This window comes from Oncorhynchus mykiss, chromosome 8 (genome assembly GCF_057628025.1).
Source record: "Oncorhynchus mykiss isolate SJ-2025 chromosome 8, ASM5762802v1, whole genome shotgun sequence".
In the NCBI taxonomy this organism is placed as follows: Eukaryota; Metazoa; Chordata; class Actinopteri; order Salmoniformes; family Salmonidae; genus Oncorhynchus; species Oncorhynchus mykiss.
Genome location: NC_143029.1, coordinates 39,041,764 through 39,065,339, shown reverse-complemented (window position 1 = coordinate 39,065,339; position 23,576 = coordinate 39,041,764). Strand labels below are relative to the sequence as shown.

Sequence of the window (23,576 nt, the reverse complement as noted above, 5' to 3'; positions counted from 1 at the left end):
TTGAAACATTTAGGATTACAGACTGGGACAAGGAAATATTGATAATGTCCGTGAAGACACTTTCCAGCTGGTCTGCACATACTCTAAGAATGCACCCTGGTATTCCATCTGGCCTTTTAACCTGTTTAAAGGTTTTACTCACATCGGCCATGGAGAGTGAGATCACATAGTCAACTGGAACAACAGGAGCTTTCATGCAAGACACTGTTGGTATAATCTGTGTTTTTTGGTATGGTTATGTTTGTATGGTCACTCTGGAGACTACATGAAGCCTGTGACTGATATTGTAAACTCCTAATGCTATCAGATGAATTATGGAACAGATCGCTGTCTGTACTAGCAAAACGGTCTTGTAGCCTCATATCTGCTTCATCAGGTCACTTCCAGTTTGAGCTTTCGTTTTTTTAAATGGGAAGCAGCAGGATAGAGTCATGGTCGGATTTGTCGAAGGGAGGGCGATGGAGGGCCTTCTATGCGTTGTTTTGGGTAGAATAAAAGTGGTATAGCATTTTGACGCCCCTTATGGCGCAAGCGCCGTGTTAGTAGAAGTGAGGTAGAACGTTTTTAAGTCTCTCCGAGTTAAAGTTTCCTCCTAAAAGATGCCCCTGGGTGTGTGGTCTTTTGTTTGTTTATGGCCCCATAAAGTATTGTTGGCTTCTGATGGGATGTAGACAGCTGTGATATTTTGGATAAGAACTCTCTTGTTAATTAAAAAGGTCTTGTAACGGTTTTCTTGAGGTGAAGGAGAGGCGGACCAAAATGCAACGTGATTTCTATTCATGTTTAATTTATAAAGACACTATACATGAAAAAACTAACAAAACAATAAACTTAATGAGAAAACCTAACAGCCTATACTGGTGCACAAACAGAGACAGAAACAATCACCCACCAAACACTCAAAGAATATGGCTGCCTAAATATGGTTCCCAATCAGAGACAACGATAAACACCTGCCTCTGATTGAGAACCACTCCAGACAGCCATAGACTATGCTAGATAACCCTACTATAATACAATCCCAATACCTACAAAAAACCCCAAGACAAAACACACCACATAAAAAACCCATGTCACACCCTGGCCTGACCAAATTAATAAAGAAAACACAAAATACTGAGACCAGGGCGTGACAGGTCTACAGCTTACCATGGTGCATTCTATGTCTGAGTTTCCTTCGCACTGGAAGAGGCGCACCAGTTGTTGTTTATGAAGGGGCAGACCAGTCCCCCTTCACCTCGTGTTGCTAGCCTGACCACTAAATTATTCTGTCATCATTTAAGTAATTTGTTGTAACGAGAGGTACTAGGGGTGTTGTACAAAAGGTTATCAGCGATTGGATTGTCTAACCAATCAGAGTATCATAGCAAATGGCGAATTTTAGAGCTGCCACTTTACCCATGTGTGTTCTGGCTCTCGCCCGAACCATCAGTTTCTGGACCAATCAGACAGCCCCTAATGTGTTCGCATTCAGTGAAGGGGATGTACTCAGATCCAAATTGTCGTCCGTGGGCGTGGCGCAGCATTTGTTCGGAGCAAGGAGTCTGGTTATCCAGGCAATAATAATGCAGCTTTTTCAAGTCTCTCTGATAGGAGACTCTGGAACGAAGCTCATCCATCTTATTCTCGAGTGACTGGACATTTGCCAATAAAACAGAGGGGAGTGCCAGTCGATTTTCTCTTCATCTCAATCTCACCAGGACTCCAGCCTGTCTGCCACGTCTACAACTGCAGTGTTTTGGTAGCCCATGAAATAAAGGAATAGGGTCTGGTATAAACAAGGGTACAGCTGTCAGAGTCGGGTTTGAAGTTGAAATTGAGGTTAGTAACTGTCGATCTAACGTCAAAAAGTGCTTGGCGGTATTGTGTGATAATAGTAAGAACTTTAAAACTTCATAAACTCAAAAAAATGTGCTAAAGTTGATTTGAAACTTGTAAAGTTTCGACCTTCTCTGTCGGTTACTATGAGAAGGAACGGTAGATTCTGTCTATGAGAGATGAAAGGGGAGCCAGAATGGCATCTTGGCTGATACAATAACTCAGCTGTCAACACCACTCAGGTCTATGGACACACGACAACTAAGTTTCCCCCCTATCCCACCACCCTGTTATCATCAAATGGAGGACACTTTGGATCCATGTCAGAGCCAAATGGGGTAGACAAGGGAGGGGTTGGATTTGAGATGGAGAGAGGAAAGGGACATAGCAATGAAATAGAACACTTCTGTATAATTTGGAGTAAATGGGGATGGAAGGAGGGGATGAGGGGGAGGGGTGTGGCTTTGTCTGTCATTAATGATCCCTCCCTCCCTCCCTTGTTAATGACCACTGGTCTGAAAGGAAAGTGAGTCAGAGGAGAGTTGTAATTCAGCCTTGAATGATTCAAGAGTGAAGAACCTTGCCTCCTGTAAACAACCTGCTTGAGTGTGTGTTTGTGTGTGGGTGCGTGTGTGTGTGTAGGAGGCAAGGGATGAGGGCAACCCTAACAAAAAGTACAACAGCAACAACAAAACATAATGGAGAGGCTACCTCCTAGACATTCATTGGCTGAATCGATAAACATCAAGGGAAGTCATTGGAACGCGAGGTCAGTACAGGTGCATCAAAGCTGGAACCGAGAGGCTGAAAAACAGCTTTGATCTCAAGGCCATCAGCCTGTTAAATAGCCATCACTAGTCAGCTGCCACCCATTTACTCAACCCTGCACCTTAGAGGCTGCTGCCCCATATTTTCTATGGGCAAGTCAGTTAAGAACACATTCTTGTTTACAATGACAACCTCAGAACAGTGGGTTAACTACCTTGTTCAGGGGCAGAACAACACATTTGTACAGTTCAGGGACTCGATCTAGCAACCTTTCGGGTACTAGCCCAATGCTCTAACCACTAAGCTACCTATACTGTACATAAGCATTGAATCACTGGCCACTTTAATAATGGAACAATAGTCAAGTAATAATGTTTACATACTGTTTTACTCATCGCATCTGTATATACTATATTCTATTATACTGTATTCTAATCAATGCCACTCTGACATTGCTCATCCTAATATTTAGATATTTCTTACTTCATTATTTTACTTTTAGATTTGTGTGTATTGTTGTGAATTGTTAGATATTACTGCACTGTTGGAACTATGAACACACACATTTTGCTACATAACATTTGCTAAAAAGTGTGTATGTTACTAATATACTTTGATTTGGCTACTCACTGGATAGGAAGTGCTGGGAGGAAGGGCCAAAGTCTCTGTGGGCTTCCTGAAGGACCTGTAGTCTCTCTTCAATGGCCACCTGCACACCAGAAAGCAGAGAGAGTTAGACACACACAAACACACCTGTATCCCGCCAGCACTATATTGACCGGTCCAGCTGAGTGTGTGTGTGTGTGCGTGCATGTGTGTGCATTGCTGAGTGTCCTTACTGTGTGCAGTGACTCAGTCATCCTCCCTAGAGTGAGGATATAAGGCTGTCTCTACACAGGGAACCAGGAGGCAGACAAAATGTGTCTTCCACACTTTCATCCAGCCCCAGTGAATCTCTATGGGGTGCCTGGTGACTGAGTCCTGCTCTGCCGTTTGCCCTTCTGTTTGATCAGACCAAAGTGGCACGGAGTCCTATCTCAGTGGTCATCATCAACTCCAGCATGGCAATACCAGGGGTGGGGGGGGGGGGGGGGGGCATGGAGAAGGAAAGGGACGGAATCTAAGATCTCTCTCTTGATGTCTCTTTTTTTCCTCTTTGTCACACACACACGCGCGCACAGGCACACGCACACACATCAATCTAAACAGCATAGTGACAAATGAGCCTGAGGGGTGCATGAGTAAAGCTCTGATCCCGGCCATCAGCAGGCTGGACCAGGACACTAGTCCGCTGTGTCAAAAAGTGTTATTTATCTATAGTGACAGAAGTCCACAACATAGAACTCAGTAACCTGTAGAGGTAGACAAGGGGAAGGCCACCTCTCCTCACCCCTCTCTGTGTCTGAGCTAAAGTACAGCAGGCTGACAGAGAGAGAGAGACGGCAGGAATAATGAGTGAAAGCAACAACAAAATGACACAAACAGGTGGAAAGAGATGGACAGAAGTACTTGACTACAAAGACAGCAAGAGGGCTAATATGACGTTGACAGAATAAACATGAGCGTACAGACAGGTCGAGATCTGAATAAGGTGGGTGAGAAAAAAAGAGTAGAAAGTAGAAAAGTCAAGAATATGATAGCTCGTAAAAGGAGGAGGGTTTTACATTTGACCTTTTAGTCATTTAGCAGTGACACGTACTCCCAAGTATGACAACTCCTAAAAGGGAGGAGGTTTGTAGCTGTGACACCTCTTCTTAAGTATGACACATAAAAGGGAGATGGTTTTAGGCATGAGACCCGTTGCCCACCTGTAAAAGGGGGAAGGTTTTAGGTGGGACACCCATAGCCCACCTGTAGTAGTTTCCAGTGCATGTTGAGGTCATCCAGTTGCCTGGAGGAGGTGGAGGACAGCTGCACATCCAGAGGAGCCAGTTCACCAGACAGCTCATTCACCACGTTCACGTCCTGCCTCAGAGGGGCCATCTCCTCCTTGAAAGCCTGGAACATACACAGGATGCACACCCACAGGTCAGTGTTTTGATGTGGGCAGATGTATTTATAACATACTGTTATGGTGCAGGGGTGATACCTGTACCAATGGTGATTAGATGTTGACCTAGGTAATTCATTTTTTTTACACTGATTTATGTACAAGTTAATCACTACCTACACTTGGCCCTAAATGTTTTGTAGTGGACGTAAAAAAAACAACGTCCCTCTCTCTCTTTCCCCCTTAATAAATCAGTAACACCCCAGTGACTCCCCTCACCGTGGTCTTCTCTATGTGTTCCTGCAGTGAGTCTATGAGCAGGTCTCCTACAGGCTGCCAGCCAGCCTTGGTCTCTTCTGCCCTGGCTAGCCGCAGGTCCAGCTCGTTCATGCTGCTCTGGAGCTCTTGTAGCCTCTCAAATGCCCTTTCTACCTGACTCTGCCATCCACCAGCGTGGTCCTGCAGACGCTCCCAATGCTCCTGCACCTCCGCTGTCTGCTTCCTGATGGCCCTGGTCACACCCTGCGCCTTCTCCTCTGGAGTCAGGTCTGTGACAAGGGTAGAGAGGGAGGGAGGGAGAGAGAGAGAGAGAGAGAGGGAGGGGGAAGAGAGAGAGAGAGAGGGGGGGGGGAGAGGCGGGAGAAAGGGAGCAAGGACAAAGACTTTAACAACCTCAAAGGGGAAAGTTGGTTGTACAATAAAAGCAAGCATTTGAACTTGGAGAGACTTATGAGCCAAAGAGAAAAGAGCATGACCAATGTCCACAGTCAACCATCTTGTCTGCAGACCTGAAATCTAGATCATAAACACCCTAAGCACACATCAAGGGTCTGTCTGTCTGTTAGTCTGTTAGTCTGCCAGCCAAGCACACATCAATGGTCTGTATGTCTGTTAGTCTGTTAGTCAGCCAGCCAAGCACACATCAAGGGTCTGTCTGTCTGTTAATCTGCCAGCCAAGCACACATCAAGGATTTATCTGTCTGTCTGTCTGTTAGTCTGCCAGCCAAGCACACATCAAGGGTCTGTCTGTCTTTTAGTCTGTTAGTCAGCCAGCCAAGCACACATCAAGGGTCTGTCTGTCTGTTAGTCTGCCAGCCAAGCACACATCAATGGTCTGTCTGTTAGTCTGTTCGTCAGCCATAGATGCCACACACCACAGACAGGACCAGTGTGGGGTTAGTCTGCCACACACCCCAGACAGGACCAGCGTGGGAGCTGTCTGTTTTGAAAATAAGAAGGCCAGGGAACAATGGCCAGGGAAAGTCTGGGAGCTTTGATTGGGTTGAAGAGGATCTGAAGACTAAGGTGTTCTCACCCAATGGGTTCAGTTAGACTAGAGTAGACAGAGGTGTCCGTGCTGGCACTGGTCTCAGTTTTACCCTGTGAAGCCCCTTGTCCCTCCTGTGAAAGCATCCAATCACAGGTTTTAGATCAGATTGAGATCAGATATACCCTTTACAGTCAAACACCCCTTTCGAAAGTATCCGAGGTCATTGCAGGGCTGGTTTCAGATTACACCTACCCTCTGATATACCACGCAAAGAAATCATCCTACCCGTCACAGCCCTTAGATCAGTTCTTAACCACCGATTAGACCAAAGGCCCCTTTGATAATTACATCAAAGATCACACAGAAGGGCCAGATCTCTGCCTGCTCGGAGTTCTGGCCACACCCTTCCAGATTGTCTCAGGGGCCTGCTACATTATTTAACAGCACGATTCTATTAAAGAGGAAATGTGCTGACACAGCGATGACTTCACTGTTTCATCCTCTTAGGCCCAGCAGCCTTTAGATACAGAATTACTAATGAGTTCTGGTGCGTATTTAGTGTTTGGGTGTGTTCTGAGCCTCATAGCACACACCACATAAACATCAAGTGGATTGGGCAACTTCTGAGGTACTTTTCAAGGATATTCTCACCCACCCTGATACTGGGTTTCACCAGATCTTGGTTTTGGAGGGCCACTATGTATGCAGGTTAAACGGAATGGTCAACATAAACTGACCAATACAGACATCCGTTACGTAGGTTATGGCACATAGTAGGTTTTATAAAGGAGTTCAATTAAATTATAACGTAAGACTAAGTGACGGCGTATTCAGGCAAGTCAGTGACAGGAGACTCACCTGTTTTGGGCTCGATGGACTGGTCAGCCAGGAATGTGTGTGCCTGGTCCAGTGTATTGGCCACAACATGCTCGCGGTCCTTCAGCTCCGACCGCAACACCTGGGGAGAAACACACACTGGTCAATTGATACTGTCCTTTTAACCTGAATGTTTTACTCAAAATGTATTACTCCTAACTGAGCTCTTTCATGTCAGTTCGAAAATTTTGCCTGATATCAAACAGTGTTTGTAACGGCGCGTGGGTCAAATCACTGGGGAAGCCAAGTCCCCCCAAAATATTACAACCCACAGTATGTGTTGTGATAATTGTGTTGTTCTCTCTGTAACCTGTCAGTCCATATGCATATTGCACGTAACAAAAGTCCCAAAAACATATTGCATGTAACAAACAGTTACATGACCTACATCATGGTCAAGCAAGGTAATGTTTCTGACATTTTCGGACTACTAAACAACTAATGATTTAGAACCACGTAGAGTTACCGCAAGATGCAAAGAAAACAGGAGCTGCCTCCACTATTCCAGCACCATTTCTACTTCAACATCATCTAATCACCTATGCTTAGTCTAAAAAGGTGAAAACTAAAAGAAACCAAAAATGATTTAGTCCAATAAACATAATCTAGATATGATGTGGCTGTCCATGGTACTGATTTCTCTGTGTGTGCGCACAAGTAGGAAAAACATGTTGATTCACCCTACTCGTAGAGAAACGCCAATGCCATCCTCCTCTTTCATGTTGCCTAAACAGTCTATGACTCTGTCATACAGCACATGCTTTTAGTTTTTGTTGTCCTAGGCTACCAGGTTAAAATGTTTGTTCGCTAGACTCACCTCATGGGCAACGATGTGCCAGGCCAGCAAGTAAACATTTGCATACTACATCAAGTTACGAATTTAACTTCCATCCTCTCAGGCCAGGGGCACAATGTATGAATTAATGGTTGGATCAGAATCGCCATTGTAATCATTGGCGAGCACTGCAAATTAAGTAAAACCACTAGTCCAAATCTCCAGTCATGGCTAATTTAGGAAAGGGGCGATTTTAACTTACTAGCTTGCCACCAGAGGACATTGACACAACGAGATGCAACAATTCCATTTTTTTTCCTGTCAATGATGTTTGGCTTCTGATGTAATTGGTCTGAAGCCAAATCCAAACTGGCTTCCTTTGACACTTTTCTTTGTTGCGCCAGGACCATTCACAGCTCAGCTCACTCAGTTCAGGTTGTCTAATATTCTATAATGTTTTTCTATCAAGGGAGGCCAAATGCTCACTGGCTTCCTTGGCATTCAATGCTACATGCGGAAACAATGTCATACTCTTTCTGACCAGACAGCATCAGATAGATACGCTACACATCCTGAGACAGAGGGGTGCTGTTTTGTTCACTCAGATGCTTTTGCCGTTGAGATACACTACACGACCAAAGGTATGTGGACACCTGCTCGTCAAACATCTCATTTCAAAATCATGGGTATTAACATGGAGTTGGTTCCCCTTTGCTGCTATAACAACCTCCACTCTTCTGGGAAGGCTTTCCACTGCTGGAACGTTGCTGTGGGGACTTGCTTCCATTCAGCCACAAGAGAATTAGTGAGGTCGGGCACTGAAGTTGACCGATTAGGCCTGGCTCGCAGTTGGCGTTCCAAATTCATCCCAAAGGTGTTTGAGTGGTTGAGGTCAGGACTCTGTGCAGGCTAGTCAAGTTCTTCCACATCAATCTCGACAAATGATATCTGTATGCACCTCGCTTCGTGCATAGGGGCATTGTCATGCTGAAACAGGAAAGGGCCTTCTCCAAAATATTGCCACAAAGTAGGAAGCACAGAATTGTCTAGAATGTCATTGTATGCTGTAGCGTTAAGATTTCCCTTCACTGGAACTAAGAGGCCAAGCACAAAACATGAAAAACCCCAGGCTATTATTCCTCCTCCACCAAACTTTACAGTTGGGACTATTCCTCCGGGCAGGTAGAGTTCTCCTGGCATCTCAGATTCGTCCGTCAGACTGCAGGATGTTGAAGCATGTTTCAGCACTCCAGAGAACATGTTTCCAGTCCAATGGCAGCGAGGTTTACACGCCTCCAGCCAACGCTTGGAAACCCATTTCATGAAGCTCCCGACGAACAGTTATTGTACTGACGTTGCTTCCAGAGGCAGTTAGGAACTTGATAGTGAGAAGATTTTACACGCTTCAGCACTCGACGGTCCCATTCTGTGAGCTTGTGTGGCCTACCACTTCGCAGCTGAGCCGTTGTTGCTCCTGGACGTTTAGACTTCACAATTAATAGCACTTACAGTTGACAGGGGCAGCTCTAGCAGGGCAGGAATTTGACAAACTGACTTGTTGGAAAGGTGCCATCCTATGATTGTGCCACTTCGAAAGTCACTGAGTGACGAAAGAGAGAGAAAAGATAAATTAATTTGTATATTTATTTTCTTGGTCAATTTGTCTGGCATCTATGAACACACACAACTGCACATTAGTGAACTCAAGCAATAATAATGTCGTTTTCATCAAAATGATAGATTCTGCAAGGACCGTCTTTATCTCTAAATGTCCAAGTGCCTCAGTGGAAGTGCCTATATTGGAATCATAGTTTTCATCTCCCAGTATCATCAACGTTGTGAACTCTATGTGAACCCTATTTTCCCCACTGTTCAGATTCCTATGGCAGCCTATCCACTACAAAACTACCATCTCCATATCAAACAAGTAAAAAACTAAAATGTCACTTTATTCAACCCCACCTTACATTCGACAACAAGACATTTTCCATTCAAAGGAACGGGCGTCTAGACGCACACATACTCATACACACGCACGAACGTAAGCACGCGCACACACACGCAGACTATACTGAGATGGGGTCTCTCCTCATCCCAGCACTGTAAACAATAATCTCAACATCTATTCAGGTGATGGCAGCAATTCAGAATGTGCTCCCTATCTAACCTTCTCTCATCGAAAGAGACAACAAGAGATCGAGAAGAAAGAGAGAGAAAGAGGAAGAGCAGGAGCAGCGATTGAAGGACGGAAAGGCGGGTCAAATGAGATTTCCCTGAGGTCATAGTTAAATTAAATGAGCGATTTAGAATAAAGCGAGAGACGTTCACACAGCACTGCTCACAACACAGCAGCCTGCAGGCTTCATCAGAGGACTCACTAATACCAAATTATCACCCACACATTCTCTCTGTCATACACTCCCTCTCTTACCCTCTTTCTCACACACACACTCTATCTTTTTGTGTCCTATTTCACTAACTCAAAGTCACTCTACCATCCTTTCCACTATCCTCTCTCTTTCTCCCCCACATCCTCCCTTCGTACACACACACAGGTTAGTCCGGTGTGGACTAGCGGTCACTCTCTAAATGAGTAGCGGTCACTCTCTAAATAACAATTATTTATTTAACTAGGCAAGTCATTCTTATTTACAATGACGGCCTACCCCAGCCAAACCCCGATGAAGCCCTACAGGAATCCCAATCACGGCCTGATGGGACACAGCCTGGATTTGAACCAGGGACTGTAGTGACGCATCTTGCACTGAGATGCCTTATACCGCTGCGCCACTCGGGAGCCAAACTAACATGTGTGCCAAAACATCCACTACAAGGGACGAGAGGAAGAAGGGGAAAGCAGGACTACATGTACCAGAGTAATTATTCATGTTTTGATATAGCAGCCGGAACCCCAGGGGGCCTCTGATGCCTAACGGGCTGTGTGATTGCTTTGTGAGAGGACGATGTCAGAGAGAAATAAAGAGGAACTAAATTATGTTGTCATTATATTTCAGGGAAGACCCAGGTGCAGACAATGTCAAAGTAACAACAGTTTATTAATCGATCAGGGGCAGGCAAAAGACAGGTCCAGGGCAGGCAGATGTCGGTAATTCAGATAGGTGGGGCAAAGGTACAGAACGGCAGGCAGGCTCAGGGTCAGGGCAGGCAGAACGGTCAACACCGGGAAAACCAGGAAACAGGCACAATCGAGAGAAAGGAGCAGGGTGAAAAACGCTGGTAGGCTCGACGAAACAAAAGTAACTGGCAACAGACAAACAGAGAACACAGATATAAATACACAGGGGATAATGGGGAAGATGGGCGACACCTGGAGGGGGGTGGAGACAATCACAAAGAAAGGTGAAACAGATCACTGTGTGACAATTGTGAGCCTTGCTGATTTTATAAAGGCTTATGGTTTAATCAGACAGGACGAGATGAGGAAGAGAGAGTAGCGTTGAAGAGATTATGACAGCATGCTGGGTTGAGTGTTGTAGTAGGATACATTTCTTAACACCTCTTGAATATAGGGGGCACTATTTTCATTTTTGGAAAAATAACGTTCCCTAAGTAAATGGGCTATTTTGTCAGGACAAGATCCTAGAATATGCATATAATTGACAGCATAGGATAGAAAACACTCTAAACTTTCTAAAACTGTAAAAATATTGTCTGTGAGTATAACAGAACTGATATTGCAGGCGAAAGCCTGAGAAAAATCCAATCAAGAAGTGACTCTTATTTAGAAACCTCTGCGTTCCTATGCGTCCCTATTGAGCAGTGAATGAGATATCAACCAGATTCCTTTTTCTATGGCTTCCCTAATGTGTCTAGTGTCACAATACATCGTTTCAGGCTTTTATTTTGAAAAATGAGCTTGAACGTCAACATTGCGTCAGTGGTCAGCTGAAGTATTTTGTGCGTAAAGGACAAATTGTTTCTCTCTTTCCTACTAAAAAGCCATCTGTCCCGGTTGATATATTATCGAATTGATATTTGAAAAACACCATGAGGATTGATTATAAACAACGTTTGCCATGTTTCTGTTTATATTATGGAGTACTTTGTAATTTGGAATACTTTTCGCTGTTGTCGTGATCGCAATTTCCGGTCAATTTCTCAGCCAAACGTGAAGAACAAACGGAGCTATATCGGCTACAAAAATAATATTTTTGGAAAAAAGTAACATTTGCTGTCTAACTGGGAGTCTCGTGAGTGAAGACATCCGAAGCCCATCAAAGGTAAGCGATTTAATTTGATTGCTTTTCTGATTTTTGTGACCAGGTTGCATGCTGCTAGCTAGGCATAATGCTATGCTAGGCTATTGATAAACTTACACAAATGCTTGTCTTGCTTTTGCTGTGAAGCATGTTTAAAAAATCTGAGATGACAGGGTGATTAACAAAAACTAAGCTGTGTTTCAATATATTTAACTTGTGATTTCATGAATAGGAATATTTTCTAGTAATATTTATGTCCGTTGTGTTATGCTAATTAGTGTCAGTTGATGACAATGCTCCCGGATCCGGGATGGGTAGTACCAAGATTAACAGACATATGGAAATACTTACAAAAAAGGAAACATTAACAGTTATATTCGAGTATGCTTCATGTCAAATCAGATTTTAGAATATATATTTTCTTCATAATAATATATTTAATTTCTACTTTGGCAGAGTTGAGGAAATAAAGGTATGTAAGGGAAGACAAGGACATTGAGAGGCAGAGGTGATTCATTTGCCTTTATATAAAAAGAAAAGAGGGAAATTGAAAGGGTGTTGGTATTGGCAGTGGGTATAAAAATAGCCATGTCTTCAAATATCTTCCTGACGAAATATTGAATTATGTTATATTATGCAAATGTCCCCTATACTACTACATTACACAGATGGAACATTTTCACCACACAATAATAACAGGAAATACACACTTTTGTAAATCCTCAGATTGGTGATGATGCTATAAAAGTTTAAAGTCATCACAATTACACAAAATCGATTGAGCAACAGCATCAGTTTCAACTTATGTTTTAGGAATATAAATAATTGTTTTAACATATTTTTTTACAAGATTCTACTTAATCAGGTAAAAACTACTGAATGAGTTCTTTATTTTGATGATATTACTGAAATCGTGAAAACGTGTTTGTCTTGCCTACTCATGGACAGGGCCTTGAGGAAAAACACTCAAAGTAGAAAACAACCATTAAAACACAAGCTGATGCACCCCCTTTCAAGGGGAAGTAAAACAACTTTCCTCAATTGCCGTGATGAGATAAGAGATTCCGATCTGTCTGAAGAGGAGAAAATAGGGAAACAAGATGCATGAAAGGCAAAGAGGTTGACACAGTCTTCTGCTAACTTTTCTCCTCTCTGATACAGTAGTTGCAGTATTGGTTTTGGCACTAACACTAACAGATTTGTGACTCTTCAGAAAAAACATTATTCTTCAACTAAGAGCAGAATAAGTGGTGCTACAGGGACAAAAAATCCCTCAGGATGACATTTTTTCAATGCACTGTAAGCCTGGAGTGTATCTTGTGAGACGTGACCTTGACTGTGTGTTGTGTACAAAACAGCAGAGAAGACGGTCTTATCGGCCCCTACCCTGTGCAGATGAGGAGATGATAGCATTACAACACAGTAGAGAGGAGAGAAGGCTATTTTCAGACCTCCATGAATCCGGCCTCTCCTCCCTTTTACTTCCCGTCTCCTCAAGGCGGTCAGTGTGAATTGAAGCAGAATCATGCTAACTCTGGAAGACATAGCTGATAGGATTGGAACCTGGTCTGGTCGTCTGCTGCAATAGCCAATTCGTGACAATGACTGATGAGTTGTGCCTTCTGAGATGCCGTTCTGCACACCACTGTTGTACTGTGCTGTTATTTTGTTTGTTTGTGGCCCGCCTGTTAGCTTGCACGATTCTTGCCATTCTCCTTCTACCTCTCATCAACGAGCTGTTTTCCCCACAGAACTGTCCATTCTAATGTTCAATCAAACATTAACTGAATGCCTTGATGCCTGTCTGGCTGCTTTACATAGCAAGCCATGGCCACATGACTTGCTGTCTGTATGAGCTCCCGTGGGACAGCAGTCTACGGCACTGCATCTCAGTGGTAGAGGCGTCACTACAGACACCCTGGTTCAAATCCAGGCTGTATGACAACCGGCTGTGATTGGGAGTCCCATAGGCTGGCGCACAATTGGCCCAGCGGCATCCGGGTTTGGCCGGTGTAGGCCGTCATTGCAAATAAGAATTTGTTCTTAACTGACTTGCCTAGTTTTAAAAAAAAATTAAAAAGGAGCAAACCAGCTTTGTGAATGGGGTGGTGTATCTAATATACTGGCCACTGAGTGTAGTTTTTCATCACGTTGTTCATGCTGGATTGAAGGTATCACCTGCGTTAGGGACAGCACACCTACAATGTAAACTGCTTCCTACAGAGGCTCTGGGCACTAAAATAAATAAGATAGACATCTTCAAGGCAGTTTCATCCAAACGAAGGGTACTTCTCTACCTCTGGCCTTGGCCCCTCAAAAGTCAGAAAGCTCCCCTACAACCCAGTAAGACATGACATTCAAGACTTGGCTTTGCTAAGTAAACAAAATGAAAGCCAACCAACACAATAAAGGACTTTAAAGTTCACCAGGCTCAATTCAGATACATAGGAATCCCTCAACACTAGAAGTTTCTAAAGTTAAATAAGGAGAAACAAATTAAAAGTTAAGTCATCAATGATAGGTAATTATTCACAGAAGTTCAAAGTCAGAAAGTCTCTCTCTGTTTCACTCTCTCTCTGGTTCTTTCTCTCTCTCTCTCTCTCTCTCTCGCTCTCTCTTTCTCCCTCTGCGAGAGATAAGGTTGTGGCAACGCAGCAGTTTAATTTCATTTTACTTTACAACCTGCCCATCCAGGTACAAATGGTGCTAATCAATCACACAGACAGTGTGATTAAACCACCTTAGCGTAACTATACAGATTATATTAGCTTCAACTTTGGCTTCCATAGCTTAACATAGGCTGTGTAAAAATGTTAGCTTGGTTTAGCCTCTCAACTGACAGTAATATTAGCAAAATGAGGACAACAACACTCGAAACTTAAGCCTCCAGAAACAGTGAGTTAATTAAACCCCTTCAAAGCCAGTAAATAGCAGACACACACTCCTAATCACTCCTTTTAATTATATACTTCACTCAGTTTTAATTATATACTTACATACAACATATTGTTGTAGCTTGTCCCCACACTGAGAAGAAAATGACAACTGTTGCAGGGAGATAAAAGTAGAGAGTGATTAAAAAAAGGCCACAAGTGCTCTCTTCTCGTCCCCCTCTCTCCCCCTACGCCTCTCTCTCCCGCTCTAAAATCGGTTAATTTAATAAAGCTGATTGATGAGTTTAATCAGTGAGACGCTTACACAGGGCTTTTATTGGATAATTGAATGTGTGATTAATAAAAGCTATTATCAGCAGACAAAAACACAGACACAATCTGGAGGAGGAAAAGAGCACTGTCGGGCAACACCCGCCCCGGAATAACAAAATGTCTTCCTTTTCCGCCCTTTCATTTGTTTACATTCATCTATATGTACTGTAAACAACTAGCTGTATTCATAAAAACAGAGGAGAAATTATGTTGTGATGTACGGATTGATGTGCCCCAATAAAAATGCAACGGTTCTGTCGTTCTCTTTGAGGGATTCAGAAAATGTCTCTTTACTCCCTCCTGAGCTCTTCATCTCAATCTCGCCACCTCCTCCTCTGCTTCTACGCCTGTCTCTCCATTAACATCATCCTTCTCTCGCACTCCTCTCTCACTTCTTCTCCATCGCTCTTTCTGTCTCCTTGATTTCTCCGACCGTCTTTCATCATCCTTTTCTCCCTCTCCTTTCCACTCTGCTCCAGCCCTCCTATATCTTCCTCTTTATTCATGGGAGTGGCTTAGCTTCCTTCCTTCCTTCCTTCCTTCCTTCCTTCCTTCCTTCCTTCCTTCCTTCCTTCCTTCCTTCCTTCCTTCCTTCCTTCCTTCCTTCCTTCCTTCCTTCCGGACATTTCCCTGTATCTTCATAAGCCTCCATTCAGACCTCCAATTTCCATATACCCATACATTTACTGTATGTATAGTACACCAAAATAAAAAAGCAACATGTAAAGTGTTGGTCCCATGTTTCATGAGCTGAAATAAAAGATCCCAGAAATGTTCCATATGCACGAAAAGATTTCTTCTCTCATTTCTTTTCTCATTTGCTTACATCCCTGTTAGTGAGATTTTCTCCTTTGCCAAGATAATCATTCTTCTGACAGGTGTGGCATATCAAGAAGCATTGTGCTGGGACAATAAAAGGCTACTTTATAATGTACAGTTTTGTCACACAACACAATGTTACAGATGTCTCAAGTTTTGAGGGAGCGTGCAATTGGCATAGTGACTTCAGGAATGTTCACCAGAGCTGCTGCCAGATACTTGAATGTTGATTTCTCTACCATAAGACGTCATTTTCGAGAATTTGGCAGTACGTCATGTGGGCGAGCGGTTTGCTGATGTCAACGTTGTGAACAGAGTGCCCCATGGTGGCGGTGGGGTTATGGTATGGGCAGGCATGAGCTACGGACAACGAACCCAATTTCATTTTATTGATGGCAATTTAAATGCACAGAGATACCGTGACGAGATCCTGAGGCCCATTGTAGTGCCATTCATCCGCCGCCATCACCACATGTTTCAGCATGATGATGCACAGCCCCATGTCGCAAGGATCTGTACACAATTCCTGGAAGCAGGCATGGTAATGACTGTGTAAAAGTTGTGTTACGGTACAGACCGTACAGTGGCTGTGTTACGGTACTGACCTTGCAGTGGTTGTGCTGCTGCAGCAGGGTGGGGACATCTCCTCCTATGGGCATCTGTTTGGCCAGTTCCTTCTCCTTCAGACAGATCCACCTCCACAGCTCCTCCAGCAGGCTCTGAAGACGACTCCAACGCTCCGCACTCGCCTCCAGGTGAGCCCTGGAAACAAATGGCCATAACATGGTTAAAATATGGTTAAAACACAATTACAACCCAGGTAAAATATGTTCACAATACGGTTATAACCTGGTCGAAACATGGTTACAAGAATGTTATGACATGGTCAGTTCCCTCTCCATGTAAAAAGTAAGTTGCACAGGTCTTAGATTGCCTAGTGTGTGCCGGAACGACTCAGAGAAGCAGGAGTCTCCTATCTCCTGGGTTCTGTAGCCTGAGGCACAAGAATACCCCCTGGACAGGACTCTAGTCTATCGCCTGGCCGTCCCCCCAATCTATCTCCTTAATGCTGAGTGAGCAAGTAGAGAAGCACCGGGTCCCATTTTTTAAGTCTTTACATGGTGTGACTCTCAGGGCAACACACAAACCTCAAGGCCTCTAAGTTCGTGTCTCCATACAAGCAGAAGGTGAAACCAGCCATACAAGTCCTAGTGGATACTACAACAGAATTACATGGTTAGGCCATGGCTAGACTGGTGAGGTTGGGGTGGATTGGTGTATCAACCATTACAGTTGGCCGCATTTCAAAGTAGCAAGTTTGCTGGATATCTCTTGTCCAGCATCTTGAAGCATTAAGACCTGGAGACAAGTGAGCATTAGAGGGGAAATCTACTCTCTCTGGAGGGCAGCCAAAACCACTTATACTGGAGTGTATGTGGGATGGATATACAGCATAATGTGTATTATTATTTAATGTGTGTGTTCTTAAATGTTTTGTTTTGACATCCTCCGCTCACTGTAATGCGCCTGACCATTATGTACAGCAGCAACGTTTCATAGCAGCCAGTCATTATTATTATGTACTGTAATTAAGACATAATGTGCTCTAAAGAGTACACACATTGCAGCACACACACCCATGCGCTCGCATGCACAGGCACAGTGCATGCACGAACACAGCACACACACACACACACACACACACGCACGCGCGCACAACCTGCTGACAGCTCAGCCTTGCCTCCATCCTATGGAGATACACAGAGTTACATGGTTTATAGGGAATTCTAGTGCTCTTATGAATATGCTGTTATCTTTATGGAACTTTGCAGTGCTTCTGTCTTATTTCACTCCATCTGTGTCTCTTTTGCCCCCTAGTAGTAGTAGTTGGGGCTATCAGGCTGTGAAGTGTTGATCTTCACCTGCTCCTACCTTCTCCTCTCATAACATATTTCACCCTCACTCTGCATCTACCTCCTGATCTATTGTTTTCCAGTACATTGTAACCTTCCTTCGCTGTTCCTCACATATTACTTTTCTCCTTTACTCATCACACCTTCTCTTCTCCTTCGCAACCTTTGCTCCTATCAACATCTCCACCTTGCCCCTGCCACCTTCACTCTCTCCCTCCATCTCTCTTTCACTCTCGGAACATCTTCCACTCTCTCCATCTCTCTTTTTACTTATGCCAAGGTTGTGGTCGCTCCTCCACTGTTCAGGTCCTGAAGAGTTCTGTGACACCATAATGGTTATAACTCTCAACAGAGGCAAATAAAGCATACATGCTCCAATTACAGTTTATTGAACGCTTTAATCAACAAACAAGTCAGCATGGTTATGACATGGTTTAGAACACCTACTCATTCAAGGGTTTTTCTTTAATTTTCTTTATTTTTTACATTGTAGCATGATAGTGAAGACATGAAAACCAAAAAAGTGTTTAACAAATCAAAATATATTTTATATGTGAGATTCTTCAAATAGCCACCCTTTGCCTTGATGACAGCTTTGCACACTCTTGGCATTCTCTTAACCAGCTTCATGAGGTAGTCACCTGGAATGCATTTCAATTGACATGTGTGCCTTCTTAAAAGGTAATTTGTGGAATTTAGTTTCATCATAATGCTTTTCAGTTGTGTTGTGACAAGGTAGGGGTGGTATACAGAAGATAGCCCTAGTAAAAGACCAAGTCCATATAATAGTCAATCATCACTTTAACAAATGAACAAATGAAGGTCAGACAATAAGGACAATTTCAAGAACTTTGAACATTTCTTCATGCGCAGTCGCAAAAACTTTCAAGCGCTATGATGAAACTGGCTCTCATGGGAACCACCACAGGAATGGAAGACGCAGAGTTACCTCTGCTGCAGAGGATAAGTTCATTAGTTACCAGCCTCAGAAATTGCAGCCCAAATAATTGCTTCACAGAGTTCAAGTGACAGACACATCTCAACATCAACTGTTCGGAGGAGACTGTGTGAATCAGGCCTTCATGGTCAAATTGCTGCGAAGAAACCACTAGTAAATAACACCAATAAGAAGAAGAGACTTGCTTGGGCCAAGAAACATGAGTGATGAACATTAGACCAGTGGAAATTTGTCCTTTGGTCTGGAGTCCCAATTGGAGATTTTTGGTTCCAAACGCTGTGTCATTGTGAGACCTTGTGTGGGTGAACAGATGATCTCCGCATGTATGGTTCCCACCGTAAAGCATGGAGGAAGAGGTGTATTGGTGTGGGGGTGCTTTGCTGGTGACACACTCTGTGATTTATTTAGAATTCAAGGCACACTTAACCAGTATGGATACCACAGCATTCTGCAGCGATACGCCATCCCATCTGTTTTGGGCTTAGTGGGACCATCATTTGTTTTTCAACAGGACAATGACCCAACACACCTCCAGGCTGTGTAAGGGCAATTTGACCAAGAAGGAGAGTGATGGAGTGCTGTATCAGATGACCTGGCCTCCACAATCACCTAACCTCAACCAAATTGAGATGGTTTGGGATGAGTCGGAGCGCAGAGTGAAGGAAAATCACCCAAATGAAATTGTAACGTGCACAATTTCAGTTTCTCTCGCCTATTCAACCATTTACATCATTCATTCAGTGAGGAGAGAAACACATTAGTGCCTGGCTGGTTACCAACGTCCTACAGCACATTTGTCTTGGCCCGTTAAGGTAGGAATAGGTGTGGAGAAAACTGTTAAGCAGGCATTAAATACTTTTCTGTTTGTGATTAAAAGATTCTGACAACTGAGCAATGTAAAATACAAATATTTAGGAAAAGTCAGGGAAGGAGCGGGACGTTTGTTTGTTTTTGGGCAGATTTTCCCCCTATGGCGGTTCTAGTGTTAAATACTTATTTTCTGTGTATTGGAGTATTTAAAAATAATGTGGCCCGAATCAACTACTTCTACTGCTAGTATTTGAAATACGTATTTTTATAATTTCCTATAAATACCCTATTTACAAATATATTCCAATATTCCACTACTTGTCTTTTCAACAAAACAAAAACATCTGAACACTTACTACGAAATGTATGTAAAAGCAATTGAGAAATAGTATTTCAACCCAGGTCTGCACAGTACTGACCATATGTTATCAGTATATTACAGTAATGACCGTATTATGTTAGCAAAGATGTGTTGTTTAGTATTATGGGACTGACCGTATGTTGGCAGATTTGGTCTTGAGGTCGCTCCAGCGCTGGTTCATATCGTCCAGTCGGTGCTGCAGAAACACTGCCTCCTCAGACGTCCCCAGGGACTTGACCATCTTGGGCTTATTCCCGTCCACACTCTTATAGATATCATTATGGGCATCGATCTCTGCCTGGATATCCTACAGAGAAACAGAGAGAGGTTTGAGTTTGAACAAGTCTGTGTTATTATTACAGTGTTACATAAAGTACAGAGCTTCACACATATAATTGAATAGTAAAATCAAACCAACAAAATACTTGGCTTGTCATTTTCTATTAGCTTTAAAATGGTGGGAATAGAGAGGGGTGAAGGAGAGAGAGAATGATGGAGAGAGAGCCGTATGAGTGTGCTAGCTGGTCATGCGAGTGTGGAGGGACAGCTAGAGAAGCAAAGAGGGCAGAGCAGTTTAAACATCTTTTAAATGTACTCTACCTACTCAGGACTCTTGGAAAATAAATGCATTTCAAACTCCTCTGCCTCCCAATAGAGAACCAATTCATTCGAAACCCCCTCCACACACTAACCAAGCATTGTGGGTTTCCATACTAATACTAATACTCTACCAATTAGCTGGTTGATGAACTGAATCAGGTTATTTACAACTGGGGTTGGAGTGAAAACCTACAGGAGGGTAGCTCTCCAGGAACCGTTAGAAAATAAACAAATTCATTGGAACAGCGGCAGACTATTCTCAACTAGCCTAGTGTAAGGAGGAAGTCAGTTATTTTCACAAGGGATAGAGGTGAATGGCCCTACAATGAATCTCTCGCCATCACAGTAAATTTTCTCCCCACCACAAATCAAATGACTAAAGGTCATATCGAGAAATAATTCAGAGTGAGTGTGAGAAAGAGTGAGAGAGAAAGAGAGAGGCATTGTGCCGGTGAGTCAGTTGGATGTGTTCCAGCTCATTCCCAAAGTGATTTTCCTCTAACAATTTTCTTCCGAGGTGATGCTTGGATTACACACACACACACACACACACACACACACACACACACACACACACACACACACACACACACGCACACACGCACACACGCACGCACACAATGAAATAGCCTTCTCATTGAGTGGTGGCAAAGGTGACACGTGCACATGCATACTCAAACATCTTTGTGGCATCAAATAGTCTAGTCATTGAGTGCTGCCACCATGAATGGCTACTTTGAGAGAGGGACAAAATATGAAGAGAGAGAAAAGCATGTTTCCTCAACCCAAGCTTAGGTACTCATGTGGGATAAACACACACCTTCCAGCTTTATTCTTACAAGGACACTGTAGATGAGTGTCACATGTGGCTGCAATTTCAGCAGTGAGCACACACACACACACACACACACACACACACACACACACACACACACACACACACACACACACACACACACACTCCTCTAGACATTCCATGGCTGATCCGCTACTTGAAAAACGATACAATACCTCCACTGTGTTTAGGATTAGATGAAACATGTCCAAATGATAGCTGGGGCACACACACATCCTCTACCAAAGCCGTGTATTTTCTTGCTCTTCAGACACAAAGCAACAGAAGGAGCATAAGGATAGTGGATAATTGATGTGTCCCTGTCACACACCCATTAACGAATGGGAGATTGGCTGGCTGTGAGCAGCCCAGACAGCGGACACTGTCCCCAGGAGGCCTAATGTTACACCTATTTTGGTTTGAAGAGGAACAAGGCATTAGAGCTGTACCTATCAGAATGGCTGACTGACAAACACACATGTGAACACAAGCACACACACACAAAATAAACTAAAAGAACTGTTGGACATCAACTAGCAGCTTTGGTGAACAAATACTGGACAGAAGTGGCATACCTCTAGCAAGACAAAAAATGAAGCACTACAGCGTTCCAGACATCTGAGACCAGAGCACTTGAAGGAATCTCAGCCTCCCCATGTGTTCTGCTGCAGACTAGCTGTACCCCTCCACGCTCTGGGCACTCAAATAATGTTGCTACCTTGACAAAAGCTTTAATGAGTTCAATAATAACTCCTTGTACTTCATAAACCTCAGACTCACTCAGATTGCCCCACTTTATAGTACACAGACAGAGGGGAGAGAGGGAGGGAGAGAGAGAGGGGGAGTGTTTGACTACAGAGACTACAGTGAATTAGTATGAGGCTGGGCTTTCATCTATGGCATCACAAAGAAACAACCTTTCCGATCAGTTTGTCCCAATAGGAGCTCAAATAGGTGTCAAACATCTCAAATCTACCTCTTCAAATTTCCTGAGGAGCTCTTGCAAGGTGAAGTTCAAGCCAATCATCTTCGGCTCTAGGATGAGTCTCCTCCCCCTCCCCCTCACTTCTACATCGTCTCTGAGGTCACAGAGGACAAAAGGCACAGAAGGGTCGCTGGGGTTAGGGTAGTCCTCCAGTGGTTACGGTCAAACCCAGCTTTCAAAACAGGGTCAAGGTCAGGACTTGAACCGCAATCAAATCCATTCCAAATATGGTCAAAAACAGTTCTCAAAATACAAATACAATTAAATCTAGCGCTCAAAACACAAAGTCGGGCTATCCAACCCGGCGACATACACACTTCACATACCCCTAGTCGCCGTGTGTGTGTCAGTGTGTGTGTTCGCCCTGCTCGGCTAGATGATAGAAGCATCCTCCTCAATGGAACATAGGCTAAGAAGGGAGCCGTAGCTATCCTGCTATCATGCCTCAAGCCTGGGGTTAGATGTCCTGAGAGCTGGGCTGAGGCTGGGTAGGATGTAGGAGGTGAAAGGCTGTCTGAGGTGGTCTGTAGGCTGGGGAAGAAGTCCTTGAGCTGGGATAGAATTCCAGGGGTCAGGGTAGAGGTCTGGAGACTGGAGGGAACTATCCAAGTGCTGTCAAGAGAGGCTTGTAGACTGAGGTGGAAAGACTAAGAATCTGAAGAAATGTTCAAACTTTTCCTCTTATTCCTTCCCTTTTTCTCTCCCTTCCTCCACTGCTTTTCCGGTCAGTAAGGAAGAGGTTTACACTCCAACCCGTGGTAGGGACGAGTGTTTGTTCTCAATTACTCAGATAAAAAACACACTATCCTTGCACACACACACAAACACACTCAGGTGACAGGAGGCAACACAAAGGGGCACACGGTCTGCCGACCTCTCATTCCTCTCTTACTAAGATAATGCTAACACACTGCGGAGGAAACACAAACACACATCAGACACACTCTCACAGAGAGAGACAGGGCCATGCAGTCTTAGCCCTACTACTAGCCCCCTGCCCCAGCCTGGACTCCCTCTCACACCCTTCTATTCACAGCCAAGGCAGGGCCAGTTAGTGAAAGAATGTCTCCTTCTCCTCTGGAGCCCCAGGCCACGTGTCCAATGATTGAAGCCCCAGATCAGAATCACGATCCTGGAGAGAGAGTCTGGCAAGCTGGTCTCTATGTAATGGAGCTCTGCAGAGAAGTTCCTGTCCACTGCAGATCTCCTTGCAGAGTAGTAATGGGAGCAGTTGTTCTTCCTCTTCTCTCGTCCTCTTTCACACTGCTTTGAGGAACCTTTGAGTAGAGTACCAACTATTTTTCTACCTCAGCGTTTCTTTTTTTTTATCCCTGTCTTCCTCTCCGGGTCTCTTTCTCTCCCTCACTCCTGC

At 43.8% G+C, this 23,576-nt stretch overlaps 1 protein-coding gene across 5 annotated transcripts in view; it reads right to left on the bottom strand.

Annotated features, from left to right (window-relative positions):
• Nucleotides 1-23,576, bottom strand: part of LOC110530912 (utrophin) — a 169,476-nt gene that overhangs the window by 85,209 nt on the left and 60,691 nt on the right. For all 5 annotated transcript variants that reach the window (XM_090243413.1, XM_036985448.2, XM_036985442.2 and 2 more), the window contains exons 2-7: nt 19,919-20,091; nt 16,348-16,504; nt 6,705-6,804; nt 4,856-5,124; nt 4,438-4,584; nt 3,217-3,295 (exon numbers count right to left, since the gene is read on the bottom strand). In XM_090243413.1, the coding sequence (XP_090099539.1) occupies nt 3,217-3,295; nt 4,438-4,584; nt 4,856-5,124; nt 6,705-6,804; nt 16,348-16,504; nt 19,919-20,091 (925 nt within the window). The remainder of the gene's footprint in view (nt 1-3,216; nt 3,296-4,437; nt 4,585-4,855; nt 5,125-6,704; nt 6,805-16,347; nt 16,505-19,918; nt 20,092-23,576) is intronic.